Source organism: Eschscholzia californica, unplaced genomic scaffold, assembly GCF_041429995.1.
Source record: "Eschscholzia californica isolate CP2 unplaced genomic scaffold, dmEscCali1.0.p SCAF_1, whole genome shotgun sequence".
Classification (NCBI taxonomy): Eukaryota; Viridiplantae; Streptophyta; class Magnoliopsida; order Ranunculales; family Papaveraceae; genus Eschscholzia; species Eschscholzia californica.
This window is the reverse complement of record NW_028238198.1, coordinates 42,613,612-42,635,162: the sequence shown is the minus strand read 5'-3', so window position 1 is coordinate 42,635,162 and position 21,551 is coordinate 42,613,612. Positions and strand designations below refer to the sequence as shown.

Sequence of the window (21,551 nt, the reverse complement as noted above, 5' to 3'; positions counted from 1 at the left end):
GATAATTCGCTCTTTTTATTCTGAATTTCATGTTTAACTCCAAAAATGATACCTAACAAGAAAAGTACATAATATATTATTGATAACACTCGAAAAGGACTAATTAGTCTAAGTTAGGCTCTCCAAACGTGACATTTTCGTGTCACATCAAAACTTCCCAAAATGGTGTATCATCACTGATGATGAATAAAATGTCCAAACGTTGACTAACGTCTGAAGAGTCAAGATCAGACCTGAAGTCTACTGGGTCAACCCGACTTAAGGTAGCAGGACCACTGAGCCCCTGATGGTCCACCAAATATTCCCCTAACTGGGAGGTCGGCCAGAAGAAACCTGCCCTGCAAACGCCCTTGGCATGGACAAATCAGCCCTGGGGTCTTCAGAGGAGTAAGGGGGGGGGGGGGGGGGGTCAAAACATATCCGGCCAATATCTTACGCCCAGAACTTGGAAAGCAGCAGCGGTAGGCGATTTACCGACTTAATCCCGAATCTTCCAGAAGGATCTCAGTCGGCTACGCATCTCGAAGTGTTTAAGCCAGATTGAACTCCACGTAAGTAAAGGAGGAAACTTTTCTTCTAGGATCTATCACATCGGCAAGATATCTACGAAGGATCCTTAAACTTAGGAACTTCCACTTATCAAAGATCCGACATAGACTCTAAGAGAAACCCTAGATACACAAAAGAGGAAACTTTTGAAGGAGTTGAAGGAGATGTACTTCGACCAAGGTGGCAATGCGAATAATTTGTCGGATAGGAAAATTGATGAAGAAGATCATTAAGTCCGGTTGATTTAGGGGTCGTGGAGTTTAAGCTAGAGACCAACCACGATCGTCGAATTACGAAGTAATTCGCGGCTAACTTCGATCGGATCCTACAACGGGTTACACATAAGAGGGTCAATTTGATCTAGGATATGACTAATGGGTGTGAGATATAATAATGGGAGTGTCCCATAAATATATCTCATAGGCCTAAAGAGAAATTAGGCAAAGATAGTACAAAAAGCCCAATAACGGGGTTTTGGGCCTAAACCGATTCGAGCACTTTTAGGGCTCGGATTGGGCTGATTTTTGGAGGGACATTTCCTTATGTTATGAAAATTAAATCTGCCAATTTTGGCTGGGTTTGGTCATGTCCTTAGGGAATTGAGAAAATATCAATAGTTGCTATTTTCGACAATTTTCCTAAATCTTATTCTAAAGGGTGTTTTAGGAAACCTAAAAGGAGGTGGACTCTTATTAGGGTTCTATATAAACACTCTTAGGGCAGAGAATAAGGTGTGGAATTTCTCTCTAAGCTTTCTTACTCTACCACATCAAGTAGAGAGGAGAAAGTGAGCTAATTTCCATTACTATCTATCTAGTAAAAGAAGAAAGGTGTTCTTCTTCCAACCACCATTGGTTTTCTAGCTAACAACAAGGTGGGAGATCATGTTGATTGCTCGTGTCCCAAGTAGAGGAGCTACATTTGAAGCTCTCGGTCTTCTCAAAAGCAATTAGAAAGGTTCGAGGAAAAAACTAGCGTATAAGGTATTCATCTTCTAGTTTTGCTTAGTTTTATTATGCGCTTATGCATGTGATCCTGGGAATACTAATGTAAACATTAGATGTCTTATTTCCGCCATTGACATTAGTATAAGGGGGTAAAACCCAACAGGCAGTTGGGGACTGAGTATTTGGCTAAAGGAGACAAGATCAAGAGGGAACAGAAGCCTACTGCTAAGGATGCTGAAAGGGATCGGAGTCTACTTTAGGCACTAATCTATATTAAGTGTTTTTCTAGTTTTTAACTGAAGGGGTTGAAGGAGATGTCCTTCGACCAAGGTGACAATGCAAACAATTTGTCGGATAGGAAAATTGATTTAGAAGATCATCAAGTCCGATTGATTTAGGGATCGTAGAGTTGTAGCTAGGGACCCACTACGATTGTCGAATTACGAAGTAATTCGCGGCTAACTTCGATCGGATCATACAACGGGTTACACATAAGAGTGACAAATGGATCTAGGATGTGACTAGTGGGAGTGTGATATAATCATGGGAGTGTCCCATAAACATATCTCATGGGCCTAAAAAGGAATTAGGCAAAGATAGTACAAAAAGGCCAAAAACAGGGTTTTTGGGCCTAGACCGGTTCGGGTACTTCTAGGAATCGGATTAGGCTGAAATTGGAAGGTCAGTTGCTGATGCATTATATCTGCCAGTTTTCGTGGTGTTTGGACGCTCCCTCCTTTGGAAATTGAGAAAATATCAATAGTTGTTATTTTCAACTATTTCCCTAAATCTTATTCTAAAGGGTGTTTTAGGAAACCTAAAAGGAGGTGGATGCTTATTAGGGTTCTATATAAACACTCTTAGGGCAGAGAATAAGGTGTGGAATTTCTCTCTAAGCTTTCTTACTCTACCACATCAAGTAGAGAGGAGAAAGTGAGCTAATTCCCATTAACTATCTATCTGGTCAAGAAGAAAGGTGTTCTTCTTCCAACCACCATTGGTGTGGTAGCTAAACAACAAGGTGGGAGATCAAGTTGATTGCTCGTGTCCCAAGTAGAGAAGCTACGTTTGAAGCTCTTTGTCTTCTCAAAAGCGATTGGAAAGGTTCGAGGGAAAAACTAGCGATTAAGGTAATCGATTATCTCGTTTTGCTTAGTATTATTATAGGCTTATGCATGTGATCCTGGGAATACTAATGTAGACATTAGATGTCTTATTTCCGCTATTGACATTAGTATAAGGGTGTAAATCCCAACAGTGGCTTCAGAGCCTCTTGCAATTAGCCTATCTTATCTAAGTTTTGGACCAATTCCATGCTTTTCTAGATAGATAATGGTGTTTAAAAGTATTTCAAACACAAATTTGATTAATTGTGAATGAGATTCAAGAATTCTTCAAGTTGTTTTCAAAATTCGTTATTGAAAGTGTTTCAAAAACCAAGATTTTGATCCAATCTATGCTTGTTCTAAATAGATTGTAATGTTTAAATGAAGTTTTAAACATAAAATTTGATTAATTTTTAATGGGATTCAAGAATTTTTCAAATTGGTTTCAAAATTATTCTTGAAAAAAGTTTTCAAAAACCTAGATTTTGATCCAAAATTGTTTTGATTAAAGAGTCGTTTTGAGTTTTAGGAAACTCCCCAAAACAAAAAAAATTTGGAATTTAGAAGTATTCTAAAAGAAGTTGTTTTGAGTTTTAGGAAACTCCCAAAAACAAAATTTGGAATATTTTAAAAGTTTATAAAAGTTTTGAAAATTTTTAGAAGTGTTCTATAAAGATTTCAAAAATTTAGAAAGAGTATTAAAATTGGAAATTTAGCAACTTAGAGTTGCAAAAGCAAACAAAAAATTGGAAACTAGGGTTTTTGGAAAACCCTAGTGTCCGGCCAGGAAGCGCTTAGACGCGTCTTCTGGACCCTAGTTTCCAGTCAGGAAGCTTCCTGGCCGGACCAGAAGCTCCTAGACGCGTCTTCTGGACGCGACCAGCAGCTGCAACAGAAGCTTCTAGACGCGTCTTGGAGACGCGACCAGCAGCTGCAAGGGACCTTCCTGGATGCGTCTGAAACGCGTCCAGAGCACTCGACCAGACGCGTCTGGGAGGTTCTGGGTGTCTCGGACTAGGTCCGAGACACCTAGTGCTGGTCTGGTCCGGTCCGAGCCCTTTTGTGGGCTTGGGCCGGGACTTGTCTAGGACTTGTCCCGGGCTTTTTCGAGGCTTTTCGGACCACGAAAAGGGACCATCATTCGAGTGGAAGTTTTTGCCAAATTTTTTTCCGATTCCAACCAAATAATTCTAAAGTTAATCCGGGCCACCCGGAAGGCCAAAACGGATTTCTCTTTAAATTGAGTTATGAAATCATTAAGAATCGAACCAAGTTTTTTCCGAAATTGACCCGGGCTTTCTCGAGCCCAAAACGGAGTTTTTCTTAAGGTTGATTTTAGAAATCATAAGAGATAAAACGAGAACGCACCAGTCGTCGAATTCTTCGAATTTAGACTTAAGGTCCGTAATGTGACATGGGATGTCGACAAAAGTATCTCCCGGATTATCATGCATATATAATTTTTAGCCTTGATATATTATATGATTGCATGTGATGTGAATTCGGGAAACTAGTATGGCCATAAAAAGTGTTTATTTGTTCTCGTTTTAAGCACAGATGGGTGCATAATTTGTAATTAATTTTAATTTCAAGTTTATACGATCTGCGAATCGTTAGAGTCTTGTAATTAGAGTTTAGGGTCTATGAGTCCATTGAAGAAACTCAAGGATGGAATCTCAAGGCGAGTGGGAGAAATCAATGGAGGTTCAAAGATGGAGATCTAGACGAACCAAAAGGCGAAACAAGAAGCAAACCAAAGGAGATTAGATCTTCTAGGTTAGGGGCCATACTAGGATCCATGTCTACTTGATTTATTTTCTCGCGCGCATTTGCTTACTTATTTACCCTTTATTTCGTGGATGTTAGTTAGGCTAAATAGTTCACTATAACAAATGCCAGACTTTGTTGCGCCCTTGTTCGAGGAAGGTAGGTCGGCCTTCGCTGAGTACCTCCTCTACGTCGGGAAAATGCGGGTAGGTCTAAAGAAGAGGCCTACATGTCTAAATGGTTCTACTCAACGAGATCAGCAAGAGAGTCTTGGATACTCGAGGCAAAAGGATGGATTTAACATTAAAACATGTAATCCATCAACCGAGAATCATATGGTATGATCAGTGAAAGAGTTCACTCACCTGGAACGACGGAGTTAAAGGGCAGGGCCCTAGTCTGCTTTACTCCGAAGAACTGGGGTCTTGGAATCACTTATTCAATCGGGGACGATTTTATATTGAATAATGTGGGAAAACTAGTGTTTTTCAAAAACGATAACGAGTTTTAAAACTTTGCCATTTCTTTATGTAGAATTAAGATGATACATGAAAACTGTTTCAACATTGAATCACACCTAAGGGAGGTGCTGATCAACTTTCTAGAATGGAAAAATCCGAGAATAGTTCTCAGATTCAAAAAGGAAAGCATCTAGAATACCCAATCCCAATGTTGACTCATACCAGATAAGGTCAAAAGCCATTTGTAAGCAATCATATTGCATTCTCTTTGGAAGAGTAATGGATGCTAACACGACCATTGAGACAAACTGAGGAAATAGTTCCTACAGAAGTCATAAATGGAGAGGCCTGAGACCTCCATGGCAATCTGAAAGTCATCCTAATGGAAGACAACATAATTCATCTATCACCCAATTCAATATCGATTGAACCTAGATAGAAAAGACCTTAGATTAGTCACTCAGATTGTTATGAACAACTGAGCAACACACACTGGAACATCAAAATCTAAGCAACAGTTCTTGAGATTCGATGGAAGGAATCTAAGAAAGAGTTCTTGAGATTCAAAAGGGCAAAGGATCAGTCGAGTGAGACAAACATTTGATAAAAAAAAAAGCAGTTGCCGAGTACATGATCAAGAGTATTCCTCAGTACTGTAAATGTTTCCAAGTAATGGTTAGACCATTTAAAAAGGAATGGAATTATGAATTCAGGTTTCAGAATCCTTGTTAACAAAGTTAAACAAGTATCACAAAATTCCTTCATCAGGTATTTAAGACAAGATGAGCGGCTCAGTGGGAGCTGAAGGGAATTACATACTTGACTTAAAGAAGTAAAGATCCAAGAGGGAGCAGAAGCAATAATGCTGGGGATGCTGAAAGGGATCGAAGTCTTCTCTTAGACACTGATCAAGCTTAGAACTTAATAATAATTATTTTATTCTTCTAGAAATATCTGGTGTTTTAAACCAAGGGTAAATTAGCTAAAGGTTAACATTGATAATGGCTGATATCAAGAGATTCAAACTCATTAACTTCAACATTGTCAATTGGGTCTTAAGGACTAATTGACAAAGTCACCCTTTTCAAAAGGCATAGAGACTAGTAATCTATTAGGACTCATACGGTGTTATGCAGACCTATAAGTTTACTTGCAGAAGCTAACGAGAGAAACTTCAAATACTTACTCTGACAACTTCATGAAGTATGGAAACGTACAAATCATAAAGTATAAGTCAGAATGTTTGAAAGGTTCAAACAAAGTACAAACCGAAGTAAAATAATCATTTTGACAAGAGAGTTTAAGTCATCCCATTAGATTGTAGTGGTAAAAACTTGAGTCAAATACTTGATAACCATCAAAGGAGTTGAGAAACTGTTTCCCAACTCGCTCCATGGAACACATCTGAGGGATGGTGGATTTAGTGGGAGTAATCGAACATTGCTATGCATAATTCGATCAAAGATGGGTTTAAGCCAGTCTTCTGAATATTTTTTGACATATTCTAGAAACGATTGTTTTCAAACTTACCAAAGTCCGTCTAACAGCTAAGCTTGTAAAAGCATTACAAAAATGAGCTAAAGTCTGACGCAATTTCTGTAGAAGAAATTTGGGCTTTTTCCACAAGCAATCAAGAGAACAAAGTGTTTGTTGCTCATGATAGTATTCTTATAGTAATTAGCACACCTAGTAGTCTGGGAGAAAAATACTAATTATTAGAAGAATAAGTGGGAGAAAAGTACAAGTCGAATTAATTCAATCATGAGAAAAATCATGAAGAGTCATGAAAAACAATCATGGACCTTGTACAGGACGATTAAGTTCGACCAAGAGCAACAAAACTGTTGAAAGACAGTAAACCCGCAGTTCCTCGGAAAAGGAAAAGGTAAAGATTGGATCTTAAAAACCTACCGCACAAAAGCGAATGTAATTTGTGGGAGAAGTCTCAAAGTAGTTGAAAGTGTCTATAAAGGAATATCTCAAAGCTGTTGAGAACATTCCAAATTGTTGTTCAAAAGCCCTTAAGGTCAAAAGAAAAATCTCAAAGATTCAGAAGATAAAGGTTATTGCTGAAGAGATAAAAGACCTACGCAGAGACGGAAACTTACTCTAGATTTTGGCTAGAAGCCAAAATCATCATGGAATCAATATCTCATCAAGACATGAAGCTTGATAATTTAAGTCAACGGAAAACCTAAATTAGTTTTCCAAAATAGAAAACTGAGAAGGATGGAAACATTCATGTTTCCCGAAACTAGACAAGAACAATAAGATTCTTCGAATCAAGTTATGTCCATAAGCATGCTCGAAAAATCCATCGTCGGATTAAGCACGCAAGAGTCAGAATCTTCGATTCACAGAGAAAATCAAATGGTATTGATTCCTGAGGAATGGAGAAATTCTTGAATCACGAATTTCAAGAAGGTAAGTGGGAGCAACAAACCAAACTGACTCAATAAAAAGGACCACACACAAGGATAAAATGCCATTTTGGGCATCTGAAGATCTATAAGCATAGATCAGAAAGATGATAGGATTAGAAAGACTCAGTACGCTGAGATGTTTGAGATCCGAAACCGAAAATCTAAAACTCAGAAAAGTCTAAAAGAATTTCGACCCAAAAGCTCATGACAGAGAGCGTTGCAAAACTCGGAGTCTGAAAAGACACCGATGAGGAAGCACGTATGAGAGAGACATTTATGTTCGAAAAAATAAAGTCAATCATGTTGGACATGATTAGCATTTAGATATCCGAATTCGGATTGGAAAACCGAAGACACTACTTTGAATATCCTAGAAGGCTAAAGAATAAAGTAGTACAAAAGTTGAACATGTCATCGTAGCAAACTTCCAGACATGGAAGGAAAGTAGGCTAAAAGTGTTTAAGCTGGAAACTGTTGCAAATACTACACAAAGAATTAATAGCCTTAACTCTAGTAATAGTTACTAGAAATTATCAAGGTTAAAGAAAGCAATCTTCAAATTAATTGATAATTAGCAAAGTTTAAAACGGACTACATACGTAGTCAAACTAAACTGTCACCTAAGACATAGTATGAGACTCATACACAGTCTAAGGCATGAGATAAATTTGGAATAAACCTCGACGAGTAAAACTGAGTGGGTAAAAGGAGTTTTACGGAAGAGGCTCAGATTTACAACTCTCGTTATCGGAAATAATAGAGTTATTTCACAGTCGCTAAATTTGGTTTATTATTTAAATGACAGTCCACCGATAATAAAATATTCCGAATAGGTTTGTCAGATACGTGATCTGACGAATGAGACCCTATTAGGTGAACTTGGAATATTTATTATCAAAATCCCTGGTCCAGGTCATTGCATGGACAACAATGACTCACGAAGACTAACACGAGAGTCGATGGGATAGCGCAGTTTCATGGGTTATAGGAAGAGTATATTCGATTCGACTACGTGGGTGTGTAAAAGGTTTATACACTAGATAACTCTCTCATGAGAAGTACATCACTCTTGATGAACGTCAAATAATTCTCAAAAAACAAGATTGGAGAGATTCCTCAAAACATGAGTGCTCCACTCATCTTATGTAAGGAATGTCTGACTGTGGTTCCGTTAAACGCCGCGCCGTAAGAGGAGGTTATAAAGGCGGATACTAGGAAGGACAGGATAGACATGAAGTTAAGTGGGAGCGCAAGAATATATTGTGTCATCCTAATCACATTAGATACAAAGTGTCTCAAGGCCACTTGATGAGTAGCAACTGAAAATGCGTGGCCATGCTCAAACAGATTAGGAGTTAATCGTTTGTCTTTTACAGTTGTATTCGGATATCAAGAATGTCTGAATGATGTGACATATCAGATGGGATACTAATTGACACGGGAATCGAGCATTGCACTTGTTATAAGTCCAAGTGGAAGTCTGAAGGAGATGTCATTCGACCAAGGTGACAATGCGAACAATTTGACGGATAGGAAAATTGATGTAGAAGATGATCAAGTCCGATTGATTTAGGGATCGTAGAGTTGTAGCTAGAGACCAACTACGATCGTCGAATTACGAAGTAATTCGCGACTAACTTCGATCGGATCCTACATCGGGTTACACATAAGAATGGGTATTTAATCGGATCATATGACTAGTGGGAGTGTGATATAACATTGGGAATGTTCCATAAACATATCTTACAGGCCTAAATAGAATTTGGGCAAAAGATAGCAAAAAGGCCCGAAATAAGGGTTTGGCGCCTAGACCGATTCGGGTAATTCAAAGACTCGAATTGGGGTGAATTTTGGAGGGTTAGTTGCTGATATAATAAGAATTATATATGCCAATTTTCGTGGTGTTTGGACACCTCCTCCTTAGAGAATTGAGAAAATATCAATAGTTGCTATTTTCGACAATTTCCCTAAATCTTATTCTAAAGGGTGTTTTAGGAAACCTAAAAGGAGGTAGATTTTTATTAGGGTTCTATATAAACACTCTTAGGGCAGAGAATAAGGTGTGGAATTTCTCTCTAAGCTTTCTTACTCTACCACATCAAGTAGAGAGGAAAAAGTGAGCTAATTCCCATTAACTATCTATCTAGTCAAGAAGAAATGTGTTCTTCTTCCAAACATTCACAAGAATAACAAATTAAAAGTATCGGATATATTCATTACTGAAGTCATATACATAAAAAGTAATGAAGTCGAAAACTAATACACTATTGGTTTCATACAAGCATATATACCGTAAAATAACAAAGTCGTTAAGTAATGTAAACGATAAAACCAACCGAGTCAAAATCGAGGCTGAGATTCAAAAATCCAATTGATATTCCATTCAACACCACAAACGACTCGAGATATCATGGTAACTGCATTAACATACATACAAAATGAAGTTAGTAAGTGTATTATGATTTGAAACTAGCAATGATGTGAAATTCGACCAAAGCAAACTAAATCCTTATAAAAGTATCTTTACTAAACCTGAACTAAACATGAGACTCTGAAATTCGACCAAGGCAAACTAAGTAGATATAGATGGTAAAACTGCTTTGCAGTATGCAGCGGATTCATCTTTAAGTGATGAAGAGGTTCTCATACTTTTAACGGACACAAATAGATAGAATCACTTTCAAATAGGATCGAAAAAATTATGTATAGTTTAATGGTATGAACTGTTTTGTACTAAGTTTCCACTATCTTGTCAAAGAAGTGATTCGAGTGGAACCGTTTCTTTTGGGTGTGTTTTGGTGTCCTTTTATATCATAAAAGGAGATACTTTTGCAAATTGGTTGGGTGTAATAGTAATTAACGTAATAAAAATATAAGTTAATTATACCTGCGACGATGAACTTGCAGTGTGTGACTGCATGAATCTCTTAAATAACTCCATCTCTTCTTTCAAAGCTCAACTTCTGCCGTTAATGTTTTGTTTTTCTCCGTTAAATCCTTAATGACGCCTGAAGATGACTGTCGACCCCATATGTCTTTTGGTTTTACCATTGGAAGACACCGAATACGGCCACCTCTCTCACGTCCCATGACGGTGCCAAATACGTCATTCGGGCTTGGCGAGTCGTCAAAATCTTCTGGAGTACTCTGGCCAATTCTACTTGCCACTAATTCATCCATTTGTCTCTGCCAAGCAATACAAAGTTGATTACCGTCCACGTATTTCATATACATAATAAGATATTGAACATATCAAATGTTAATATGAAAAGAAACTTACTGCTTTTTCCGCAGAATCCTCTTTTGAAATCTCTTTAGCACCTTTAGGAGTTCGAGTGACTTTAAAAATTTTTGCTCGACTCTCGATTGTGATGCCTTCTTCTATTTCGACCTACAAAAATTAAAAAACGAAAATACTTCACAAGTAATAACATTACAACATAACAATAATGTAAGTTTGCCAAAGCATTTTAACAAACTTATGTTAAGTGAAAGATGAAGCTTTACCTCCGATATGACTCGTGAAAAGGATTTAGAACCCGTAGTGTGAAGACACTTCATAGCAGCTCTATTTCTAGCATTTCTTTCGAAAACTACCTATATTGAAAAAATAATAATACTTTAGAGAACACATCAAACTTTTACCTAAATGTGTAAGAAAATAAAATGTTTGTACCTTTGAATCATCAGTTCCCCAAAGCTCAATCAAAGATAACCACTGAGTTGCAACAACTCCTTCAGGTACAAACTCGCGACATCGGTTTTTGTCTTCTTCGTTCTTGTAGTATGTAGTTTTCAAATAATTTTTGTGATCTTTCCATCGTGAATTTAATCTCTCTCTTAAAAAGTTATCGCAATTACTAGGAAATTCAAACAAAACCTAAATAAAAAGAAAGAAAAACACATGTAATTAAATGACACATTTACCTTTATCGTTTCTACGGCGTCATCGATCTGTTCTCTTAACTCGTCCCACTCTTTCGTGAGTGAGAACCTATTTCCGTCTTTCGCGAGCAAGGAAATATAGTGCGCCAATGCTAAAGCATTTTGTCCTATTGGTAAGTTCTTTGCATTGAGTTCTATTACTATTTTCTCGTTTGGCTTCAATTTTTTCAACCACCCATTCTTTCCCTTTCCCCTTCCTCTTTTTTTTTGATGTTGTTCATCACCCATTTCTCATAAACTGCAAACAAAATTTCAATTGTCATCAGAGGAATGATGAAACAGATACGACTAATGTAGTGAGATAGAGAATCATCAATGCGTCATCTCGTGTATATAAAACGAGTATTAACTTTGTTGTCCGGTAGAGGGATCTGATGTTGATCAGCCTGAAGCCCAAAATGTTCTTTTTTTTTGCATAAATCAGCGGCCTTAAGGGAACCCGAACCCAAAGAACAATAAAACAGAACAAAGAAGGCTAAAAAGCCAGTTCCAACATCACCAAGTCACTGGGAAAACCCAATGGCATAAAAGCACAACCTTAAACCACTAATGCCAAAAAATAGAAAATCAAATACTCAATCTATTTAACCCTCTGCCGGACTGCCCCTTGCTGTTCTTCTTGCAAAATTCTTTGGAATTCAGCCCCAAGATCTCCAGGTGCAAGCTCCTCCTCACCTATACTAGGTCGTGTGCTAACCAACATATCAGCAAGCCTGTTGGTCAAGGAAAGGGAGTTTCTGGACAGCAAGGAGGCTCAAAACAGCATGCCAAATAGCCTTAGAGAAGTTACAGCCAAAAATCAAATGTTACTATGAAAGATGATACCACTACTTCGATAATGATACTGATACTGGTAGCAATCAACGAAACTTCGACTGACCAGATATTGGTATTAGTTTGACTAGTACAAATTAATATACTATCATAATGAGAGTTAGTCTCAAGCCTCTGAGTATAGGAAAAATAATGATACCACGAGCTAATCGCGCAAAAACAATATTTCTCCCAAACCATCAAAATTCATTTTTCAAAAAAAAAGAACTTTGTAAGCAGGTCTACTGGACCTTAATAGAAGAACAAGAAATTGTTTGATCATGATTACATTCATGCAACTTAATCGGAGTAAGTAGAGCAAGTGATTAGTGAGCCGTCACGATATTCATACCAACCAGAGAAGGAAGGCCACTCACTAGATGCTGCTTTCCTGTAGTGGAATCTATGGAGAATCACCGCTGTAGAAGGACACCAAAGGGGTTCATCAGTATTACATAGTTCAAACATAGAATTAAAGGTTGTTGTCAACATAAAAATGAAGCATTCGCCTGGTATGTGTATCTTTATTTTCATGTTTATAATATGAACTAAAACTGTTGTAACCATTATACAATCTCAAACGTTCTTCTTATACATAAAGGTATTATAATTCATATGATAGCAGTTACAAGATTGGTGACTTGTTCTCATGAAAAGAATGCTCTGAAAGATTGTAGGGAAATGTTGGATCAAACCCTTCATGAATTAAGACAAGCAGTTCAAGAACTTCAAAATGTTTCAGAATCAACAGATAATCTTCCCCAATTCTATAGTGAAATCAAGAATTTACTTATAGCAGCAATCACAAACGAAAACAAGTGTGTCAAAGGCATTTCCGATATCGAAGAATCAGATCCTGATGATCAAAAGGGTCTTAAAGATTACATCCAAGACCTTTGGAATCCTATTTCTTGGATGATTAGTAATTGCTCAGCCATTGTTAAACAGATTGAAACTACTAAACATGTTCACAAGATGACGGCTAAAGATCGGAAACTAATGCAAATTACTCCAAAGATTAGACCGAATTTTATCGTAGCAAGTAATGGCAGTCCAAATTATAGCACTTTCAGCAAGGCAGTTGGGATGGCATCTAATTTCAGCACTAACAGGTTTCATTTTCTTGACGACTCTTGTTGAACTTATCTATTTGTATTTCCTGTTTCTTGGGCTTCCTATTTTCCGCAATGAGATTTGATACTTATATGTAAAAAGAAAAGAAAAATAACAACCCATGAAATAGGTCCCATTAATTAAGACAATATATAGGTAGAAGATTATTATCTACATGAAAAACAACCAACATCTCTTACACAACTAACATAACTGCCAAAATAAACATAACAACATCAAAGAGAGTAGTAGTAAAAGTAGTAGTACAGCTAGTCTAATTGATTGAAAAAAGAAGCATTACTTGTATGCTAGTACTAGAATACTTTGTTCATTGAAAATAAAGCTAAACTCATGGAAGAGGAAGAAGAACTAAAACTGTTGTAACCATTATACTAGTACTAGAATACTAGTTCAGGAAGATGAAGAAGAAGAAGAAGAAGAAGATGAGGAAGAAGAAGAAGAAGATGAGGAAGAAGAAGAAGACAGTGAATGATATTTATTCTTATACATAAACTGTTGTAACCATATATTCATATCAGATGCACCCAAGTTGGCAACTACCTTCTCTATAGTTTCCATCACCATTCTCCTGTAAGGTTCACTCTCATCTTTAAGATCTTCAACGGTTCTTCCCACTATATCAGCAACGCCAACTTTGTTTGCAATTTCTACAGTGCTTTCCACTAGCTGCTTATAGTTTCTACGGTCCAAGGCCATCCTCCTAACCCAGAAATTCTTAAAGAACTCCGGAAGATCCAAATATTTCTAGTGATGGGCAAGTAGCTAGAGAATCTATTTCCTTCCAAGCAGGCTGTAGTCCATTCATATCTCTTTCATAGCATAGGAGGGTAGTCAATTCATATCTCATAGGCAGTAGGCTCTTTTAAGTAAGCCCTTTCTTGAAACTAAGACCTTCCTTTCCGGGTAGCGAGTCACTTCAACCTTATGTATCACTCCGGATATAATCAGCTTCGACTCCCTCTGTACCAACACATTGTTTCACCACTTTCAGAACAATTTTTTTCATTTCTTCATCCGGAGACTGGAACTCACGGATCAATATGACCATAACTTCCTTCGTATAGTAACTAGCGTATAGTGCATCCATCAAAGGAATAATAAAATCAATTGCCTTCAGAAAAGCAGCCAATACCTTACCCCTGTGTGACCTTATACCCTTCCACAAAGGTTTCAAGACAGAATCAAAACTTTCAATACCATATGGAGCAGAAGCCTCAGCTAGAGCAGCCAATGATAGTGCAGTAATAGTTCTCACCTTCTGATTCTCATCATTCAAACCATGCTCTATGATTTCAAGACAGTGCAGTAATAGTTCTCACCTTCTGATTCTCATCATTATATTAATTTGATGAAGCTTAAACTAAAACTTTAAGCAAAACTAAAATAAATATCATTCACTGTCTTCTTCTTCTTCCTCATCTTCTTCTTCTTCTTCATCTTCCTGAACTAAGCAAAACTAAAATTTATTCTAATGACTATCTTAGATGTAGATTGTAGTCAACTTCAAAAAAAAAAAAGAGAGACCTAGAGGGAGAATGGTAACTTCTATCTTTTACATACTACTAATAGATTCCCAACCTATAACCTAAATTCTCAACAAAAAAAACCTATAACCTAAATTCTCAACAAGATTTTGGTACTAATAATTCACATGTAATGGAAAAAGAAGTGAACTGAGCTACCCTAATGATGAAGTACCTAATTAAAGTAGCAGAAAACTTGAAATACCCACAAAATTTCAGAATCAAAATTGACAAACAATCAATCGAAACCCTAAGAACTAGAAATCAAAATAGGAAACATTTAGGGGAAAATCTAACCTGCTATTTAGATCTGCAGAACCAGGTCCTAGAGAGAGACTTCAATCCTGGTTAATTAGGGAAAAATCAAATGAAGAACCAAAAATTAGAGAGAGAGGGCGTTGGTTTACCTTGACGAACTTTTTTTTTTTTAAACCAAAACTTGACGAACTGAACTACCCTAACCTAGTAGTACAACTTGAAAATCCAAGCTTAACCCTAAAAATCAACAATGGAAAAACAAAGATAGAGAGAGAGGGCGTTGGTTTACCTGACGAGAATAATTTTCGTGGAGAGAGAATAGAGAAGAAAGAGGGAAGGAAAGAGAAAGTAGAGTTTGGGTTTAAGGTCATCTACTTCCGACCAACGAGCCGACGAAAATAATTTTTGCGGAAAATATTTCCACGAAAATTTGGCGGAAAATGTTCGCGCCAAGAAACTCAGGAAATCATTTCCTCTTCCGACGGAGAAAATTTTAAACCGTCATATTTGGGTCTTTTTCTGACGACATAAAGAGTCGTCGGAACAGTGTCATTTCTCCAAATAAAAAAGTAAGTATTTTCGTCGGAAGGTCAGTGTAAACTCGTCGTCAATACCTCATACTTTCTTCGGAATTTAGACATTCCGTCGGAAATAATTGAATTTCCGACGGTATGTACGATCTCCGTCGGAAATATGACCTTTTTCCGACCAGTTTCTACTTTCCGTCGGAAATAGCCCGTCATAAATAGCACGTCACTTTGTGGTGCACCATTGGTGTGCTAGCTAAACAATAAGGTGGGAGATCAAGTTGATTGCTCGTGTCCCAAGTAGAGGAGCTACGGTTGAAGCTCTTGGTCTTCTCAAAAGCGATTAGAAAGGTTCGAGGGAAAAACTAGCGATTAAGGTAATCGATTATCTAGTTTTGCTTAGTATTATTATAAGCTTATGCATGTGATCCTGGGAATACTAATGTAGACATTAGATGTCTTTTTTCCGCCATTGACATTAGTATAAGGGTGTAAATCCCAACATTAACATCATCTTACTAAGTATTATGAGGAATCAATAAAGAAGTTTATTTCTATATTGAGATGTTATAAAGTGCTAATTTAACAATATATACCAAAAGATCTAAACTTGGTTAAGCCTGCAAAGAGACTTATGACTCTCATAAACAGGTTCATCCAAATCACAAAAGAATGAGGACGGTATGTCCAAAATAACCAAGATTGCTTAAAGAAGCAATGAATCGACTGACAAGAAAGAAGGTCTTGAGTCAGAAAAGATGGTTGATCGTCGGTGTATTTCTAATCTATCCAAATTTTGAATGTCCAAAAGGGATAAAGATGAAAAACACGAATCAAACCCTATCGTCCAAAATCCACTAAGTCTAGACATAGCTTCCCACAAATTTACCGCAAATCCGTCTAACAGCTAAGATTGTAAAAGCGTTACAAAATTTCGCGAAAGTCTGACGCAATTTCTTTAGAAGAAATTTGGGCTTTTTCGACAAGCAATCAAGAGAACAAAGTGTTTGTTACTACAAAAACACGTCCCAATTATAACGGCCAAAGCCGTTACAAAAGACCGAAAAGCCGTTATAAAAGGGTTTTTATAACGGCCGAAAGCCGTCATATAAAAAAAAAGAGCCGTTATAAAAAGTCCCGTTGCAAATACAGTTGCAACGGCTAAAGGCCGTTACAATAACTTTTTTTATAACGGCTTGTTGTGTTTCAGCCGTTATAAAAAGAGCTCACAAAAGTTGCGGGAATCTGATGGCGCCAAATGAGAAGACTCATTTGTAACGGCAGTTTTGACTAAAACCGTTATATATGCTTCTTCTTGTAACGGCTCCATTTGAAAGTAGCCGTTAGAAATGTGTCTTTTTGTAACGGCTTTGATGAGAAAGGCCGTTATAAATGTCTGATTTGAAAAAAAAAATTCAAAAGCTGTGTGGAATCCAGCTGCAAAATATTGCAGCTTTTACTGATGTACCTGTTTATAATTCAGAAAACCAAAACGAAAGAGACATCTCGAGTTAACCACACAATAATAAAACGAAACAACTCATATTGATTGATAGTAACATAAGTTTCAAGTTCGTGCATCGATTCAACCCAAACATATTACATTATATAAAATCAAAATCTCACACGCTTATCCCTTACATTCAAATCATCAGCAGGAGTTGGACCACTTCGTACCTCGACCTTGTATAGCTCCACATTGCATCATCTTTAACTCCTATAGCTGTTAAATAAGAGTTACAACACAAATTAACCACATTTAGAATATTGATACGCTTGTATGCCATAAACTCTACTATAATCATTCAAATCAAATTCTAAAAGTTTCAAACATAACAAGTATTAACAACTAACTTAGTGGTTCAGCCTAAGTTCGGCTTCGGCTAAACCCGAGTTCCTTTTATGCCATAAACTCTACTATAATCATTCAAATCAAATTCTAAAAGTTTCAAACATAACAAGTATTAACAACTAACTTAGTGGTTCAGTCTAAGTTCGGCTTCGGCTTAACCCAAGTTCATTTTATGCCACAAACTCTACTATAATCATTCAAATCAAATTCTAAAAGTTTCAAACATAACAAGTATTAACAACTAACTTAGTGGTTCAGCCTAAGTTCGGCTTCGGCTAAACCCGAGTTCATTTTATGCCATAAACTCCACTATAATCATTCAAATCTAATCAGAAAGATAACATGATGTTGTGAAGAGAAAGCAACTCACTTCTCTTTCTAATAAACCTAAAAATTATTATGTATTTAATGGAGGGAAACAAGCTTACCTAGGTTGTGAAGATTCTGAAGTAGTTGGTTGTCGTTGTTGCTGCAAGAGTGTCATCAGTGCAGCAATATCTCTATCTCGTCTCTCTGCCATTTCAGCTTGTCTCTCTATCATTTCACGCATTGCAGTTTGGCCTTCCATAAGTTGATCAACTTCCTTTCTGAGCTGGTTATTTTCATTTTGAAGATTTGAAATGACACCCGAGTTTGGCTTTTTAAAACCTGCTTCCTTTGGTGATGTAAAGGGCATGAGTCGGATTCTCCCACGTGTCTCGGGTGGCATTTGGCTCCCGAAAACATCATTTGGACCAGGGGTGTCGACAAACTCGCATCCTGAGGTGTTCTCGCTTCGTCGTTGTTCCAGGACGCTGTCACACTTTTCCTGTTAATATTAGACACACTCGATAAGATTGACAAAAACTACATGATATGAAATAAAAACAGTAATTAAGTTTAATTAAAACTTTACGGCAAATATTCATGCTTCCCCGGTAACCCAAGTTCCATCACTTTTTAATCTAGTATTCTTCCAAACTTGAAGTCGACTAACCTCAGTGCCATATTTCTTTTCAAGCTGCAATATACAACGTAAATGAAAATTATCATTTTAGTACAAAAGTAATTGAATTGACACAAAAAAAACGTAAATGAAACTGAAAATGTTAGAATCACAAAAGATTTTACCAAAAGAGGTCGCCCAACTGATGTGGCAGTTGTGATTTTGACAAAAGAATTTTGACTAAATCTCTCAACGGCCCAGATTTAGTCAAAATTTCAAATTACAACCGCCACATCAGCTGGGCAACTTCGTTTGTCAAAATCCTTTGCGATTCTAGCATTTCCGGTATCTATTTCGAGTGCTTTGGCAGACATTGAGACCATAATTTTTGTCTTTCTCTGGTAATTGGACCAATTTAACTCATAGCTAAGTGAAACCGAGGATGCCAATAGTTTACCTTAAAGCAATTCAATTAAAAATGAAAGAAAAAATCAAAATTTTAACTTCAGTCACTTGGTTTATCGCCGATAATTCGCCCAGGCTTCCCTCTAAACAGATCAGGTCAACTTGAAGTCACAAATTGATCTTATAGCAAATAGTCCGAATCAGGGTCCAAGGTTTACTAGGTCTGATCGGACAAGTAACCTGCAACTGGTAAGTTTGTATCAACCAATTCAACCCTTAGCCATCCTAAAGCAAATTATACTACATATATCTATATAGATCGCAAAATGTCTCAATATCCCCCAGCTAACCATATTAAACTTCATCCTAAAGCCAAAAATAAAGCTTTATATACCCCACACATTCTCACCTCTCATCAACTACTACTACTACTACTACCATTCATAATCATCTCAATTCAATAAAGCTTTCTTCACAACCTTTCTTCAATCTACCCATGGATTCAAGCTTTCTCTCACTACTTCTACTTGCTTCTATCTTCACTAATTCACTATGCATAGAAGTCGTCTCGAAACATGGAACCATGCCCACTGCTACTACTACTACCTCTAATAAGATCACTATCATGGGTGTAGTATAGTGTGATATATGCTCTAGTAATGTCTTCTCCAAACAAAGTTACTTCCTACCAGGTAAAACTAGAAACACCTAAAGAATCATCATAACTTGTGTGGAAAATTTCCGTGTTTCGAGTAATTTCTTATTGGTGACGTTATGTTTTCAATTTAAAGGGTCTAAATTGATGTAAAACACGAAACGAATGATATATCACCGATAAAGTTGTACGAAATTAACTATGCCTACCAATTCAGTATCGAATAATTTAACTTCATCAAGCCATAATTTTTACCTACTTTTTATTCAAAACATCAATGAATAATGATACAATACAAACAAACGCAAACAGGAAAAAAAAATCAAGACCACTCGTATTTGAAGAACAATAAGGGAGTTAAATTTGTACGAAACCTAGTTAGTTCAAAAACTCGTCATTTGATGATACTTGAACACTAAACCCATATGTTAACTAATGTAAATAAGAGATACCCAAATAGTCAAATCTTCATAAAAGCAAAGATCTCACTCTAAAACCCAAAATTTTCACAATGTAGATACTATCAAGTAATGAAGAAGAAATACCTATGATACTTGGTGAAGGATGAGCTTTCAGTGGCAGATATTCAAAACCCTTTAAAAAGATTGAAGAATTTTTCTCTTCTTGGACATCAAAATCATTATCTTCTTGTTCTTTCACTCTCACCTTTGGGTACACTTCAAAACCACCAAAATCACAAAAAAAAAATAACAAAACCCAAATCAGGAAAAACAGATTTCTATCCAAAGTTGGTATCTTGATAAATCAATAAATTCAATACATATCAAGGAAAGCCAAAAAAAAGAATTGAAAGTTTGTGAAAACTTACTTGTGTTCAAGGATTTGAAGTGAACACAAGTAAGATGAATCGGTTAAACGAGTTAAATTTGTACGAAACCTAGTTAGTTCAAAAACTCACCAGAAAATTCAAAAACTCACCAGAAAATTGGTTTCAATCGAGACACAGATCTTTGTTGATGAAATTGATTTGAACTCTATCACTCTATCACTCTTCCAATCCTCGATTCGAACTCTCCCAAATTTGAACTCCCCCTCTCTCTGAAATCCTCTTCTAAACGAAGATACCAAAAATAGAAAGAGGACCCCGTGTGGTAGTTCTAGGGCTAATTCCTATTATAACGGTGAGGAACAAAAATGCCGTTACAACAAATCTCAATTATAACGGGTAAAAGGCCGTTATAACAAATCCCTTTGGTATAACGGCTCGACCAAATTAAGCCGTTATAATAAGTCTCTTTTATAACGGGTACAGAGCCGTTATACAAAATCCTACTCTTTTATAACGGGCATACCAAATTAAGCCGTTATAAGAAGCCTCTGTTATAACGGAAAAAAACCCGTTATAATAAAACTATAACACACCAGAGGCGGGAAAGGAATTGGTGCCATCGAAAAGTTGGCACTAACTTAAATAACTTATTTATAACGGCTCCCTAAATTGAAACCGTTATAAATGATTAAATACTTGTAACGGCCAGATGTAGACCGTTATAATTGTGTTATTTATAACGGCTTCCCAAAAAGCCGTTACAATAAGCCGTTACAAATAAGACGTATTTTTGTAGTATTATGATAGTATTCTTATAGTAGTTTGCAAACCTAGTAGTCTGGGAGAAAAGTACTAATTATTATAAGAATCAGTGGGAGAAAAGTACAAGTCGAATTAATTCGATCATGAGAAAAATCATGAAGAGTCATGAAGAACAATCATGAAAATTGTACAGGTCGATTAAGTTCGACCAAGAGCAACAAAACTGTTAAAAGACAGTAAAACCGTGGTTCGTCGGAAAAGGAAAAGGTGGAGATTGGATCTTAAAACCTACCGCACAAAAGCGAATGTAATTCGCAGGAGAACTCTCAAAGTAGTTGAAATTGTCTCTAAAGGAAAAATCTCGAAGTAGTTTAGAATATTCCAAATTGTTGTTCAAAAGCCCTAAAAGGTCAAAAGTAAAGATTCAGAAGATAAAGGCTATTTCTGAAGAGATAAAAGACCTGCGCAGAGACGGAATCTAACTCTAGATTTTGGCTAGAAACCAAAAATCGTCATGGAATCCATATCTCATCAAGACATGTAGCTTGATAATTTAAGTCAACGGAAGACCTAAATTAGTTTTCTAGAATAGAAAACTAAGAAGGTTGGAAACATTCGAGTTTCCCGAAACTAGACAAAAGGAATTGGATTTCCCCAGTCCAGTTATGCCCATACGCATGCTTAAAGAATCCATCGACGGATTAAAGCA

The 21,551-nt window shown here is 36.8% G+C and overlaps 2 protein-coding genes, 1 long non-coding RNA gene and 1 pseudogene across 8 annotated transcripts; 1 reads left to right on the top strand and 3 right to left on the bottom strand.

Moving 5' to 3' along the window:
• Nucleotides 1-9,440: 9,440 nt before the first annotated feature.
• On the bottom strand, nucleotides 9,441-15,394 carry LOC147566966 (uncharacterized). 6 transcript variants are annotated; one of them, XM_086653560.1, is made up of 9 exons: nucleotides 15,216-15,394; nucleotides 14,966-15,012; nucleotides 12,364-12,430; nucleotides 11,181-11,436; nucleotides 10,930-11,133; nucleotides 10,761-10,850; nucleotides 10,534-10,644; nucleotides 10,141-10,439; nucleotides 9,441-9,670 (listed from the first exon to the last, which is right to left on the bottom strand). In XM_086653560.1, the coding sequence occupies exons 4-8, from the start codon at nucleotides 11,424-11,426 to the stop codon at nucleotides 10,203-10,205; spliced, it is 888 nt and encodes a 295-aa protein (XP_086509686.1). In that variant the 5' UTR covers nucleotides 11,427-11,436; nucleotides 12,364-12,430; nucleotides 14,966-15,012; nucleotides 15,216-15,394; the 3' UTR covers nucleotides 9,441-9,670; nucleotides 10,141-10,202. The 6 variants fall into 6 exon arrangements, with proteins under 6 accessions (XP_086509686.1, XP_086509691.1, XP_086509688.1 ...); XM_086653565.1 differs by having other exon boundaries at nucleotides 10,930-11,031; XM_086653562.1 differs by having other exon boundaries at nucleotides 12,368-12,430.
• Nucleotides 12,627-13,151, top strand: LOC147566967 (pectinesterase 3-like). Its single transcript, XM_086656299.1, has one exon. The coding sequence runs from the start codon at nucleotides 12,627-12,629 to the stop codon at nucleotides 13,149-13,151; it is 525 nt and encodes a 174-aa protein (XP_086512425.1).
• LOC147566965 (uncharacterized) lies at nucleotides 14,068-15,669 on the bottom strand (annotated as a pseudogene).
• A 1,310-nt stretch (nucleotides 15,670-16,979) lies between these two features.
• On the bottom strand, nucleotides 16,980-20,416 carry LOC147566964 (uncharacterized). Its single transcript, XR_015230625.1, has 5 exons — nucleotides 20,230-20,416; nucleotides 19,836-19,967; nucleotides 18,201-18,305; nucleotides 17,734-18,113; nucleotides 16,980-17,176 (listed from the first exon to the last, which is right to left on the bottom strand). It is a non-coding gene; the product is annotated as an uncharacterized LOC147566964 (long non-coding RNA).
• Nucleotides 20,417-21,551: the final 1,135 nt, after the last annotated feature.

Coding starts and splice junctions, on each gene's coding strand:
- LOC147566966 (XM_086653560.1), bottom strand. CDS start 11,426: ATGGGTGATGAACAACATCAAAAAAAAAGAGGAAGGGGAAAGGGAAAG. Junction 11,134..11,180: donor ACGCCGTAGAAACGATAAAG/GTAAATGTGTCA, acceptor CTTTTTATTTAG/GTTTTGTTTGAATTTCCTAG. Junction 10,851..10,929: donor GGGGAACTGATGATTCAAAG/GTACAAACATTT, acceptor TTTTCAATATAG/GTAGTTTTCGAAAGAAATGC.
- LOC147566967 (XM_086656299.1), top strand. CDS start 12,627: ATGATAGCAGTTACAAGATTGGTGACTTGTTCTCATGAAAAGAATGCT.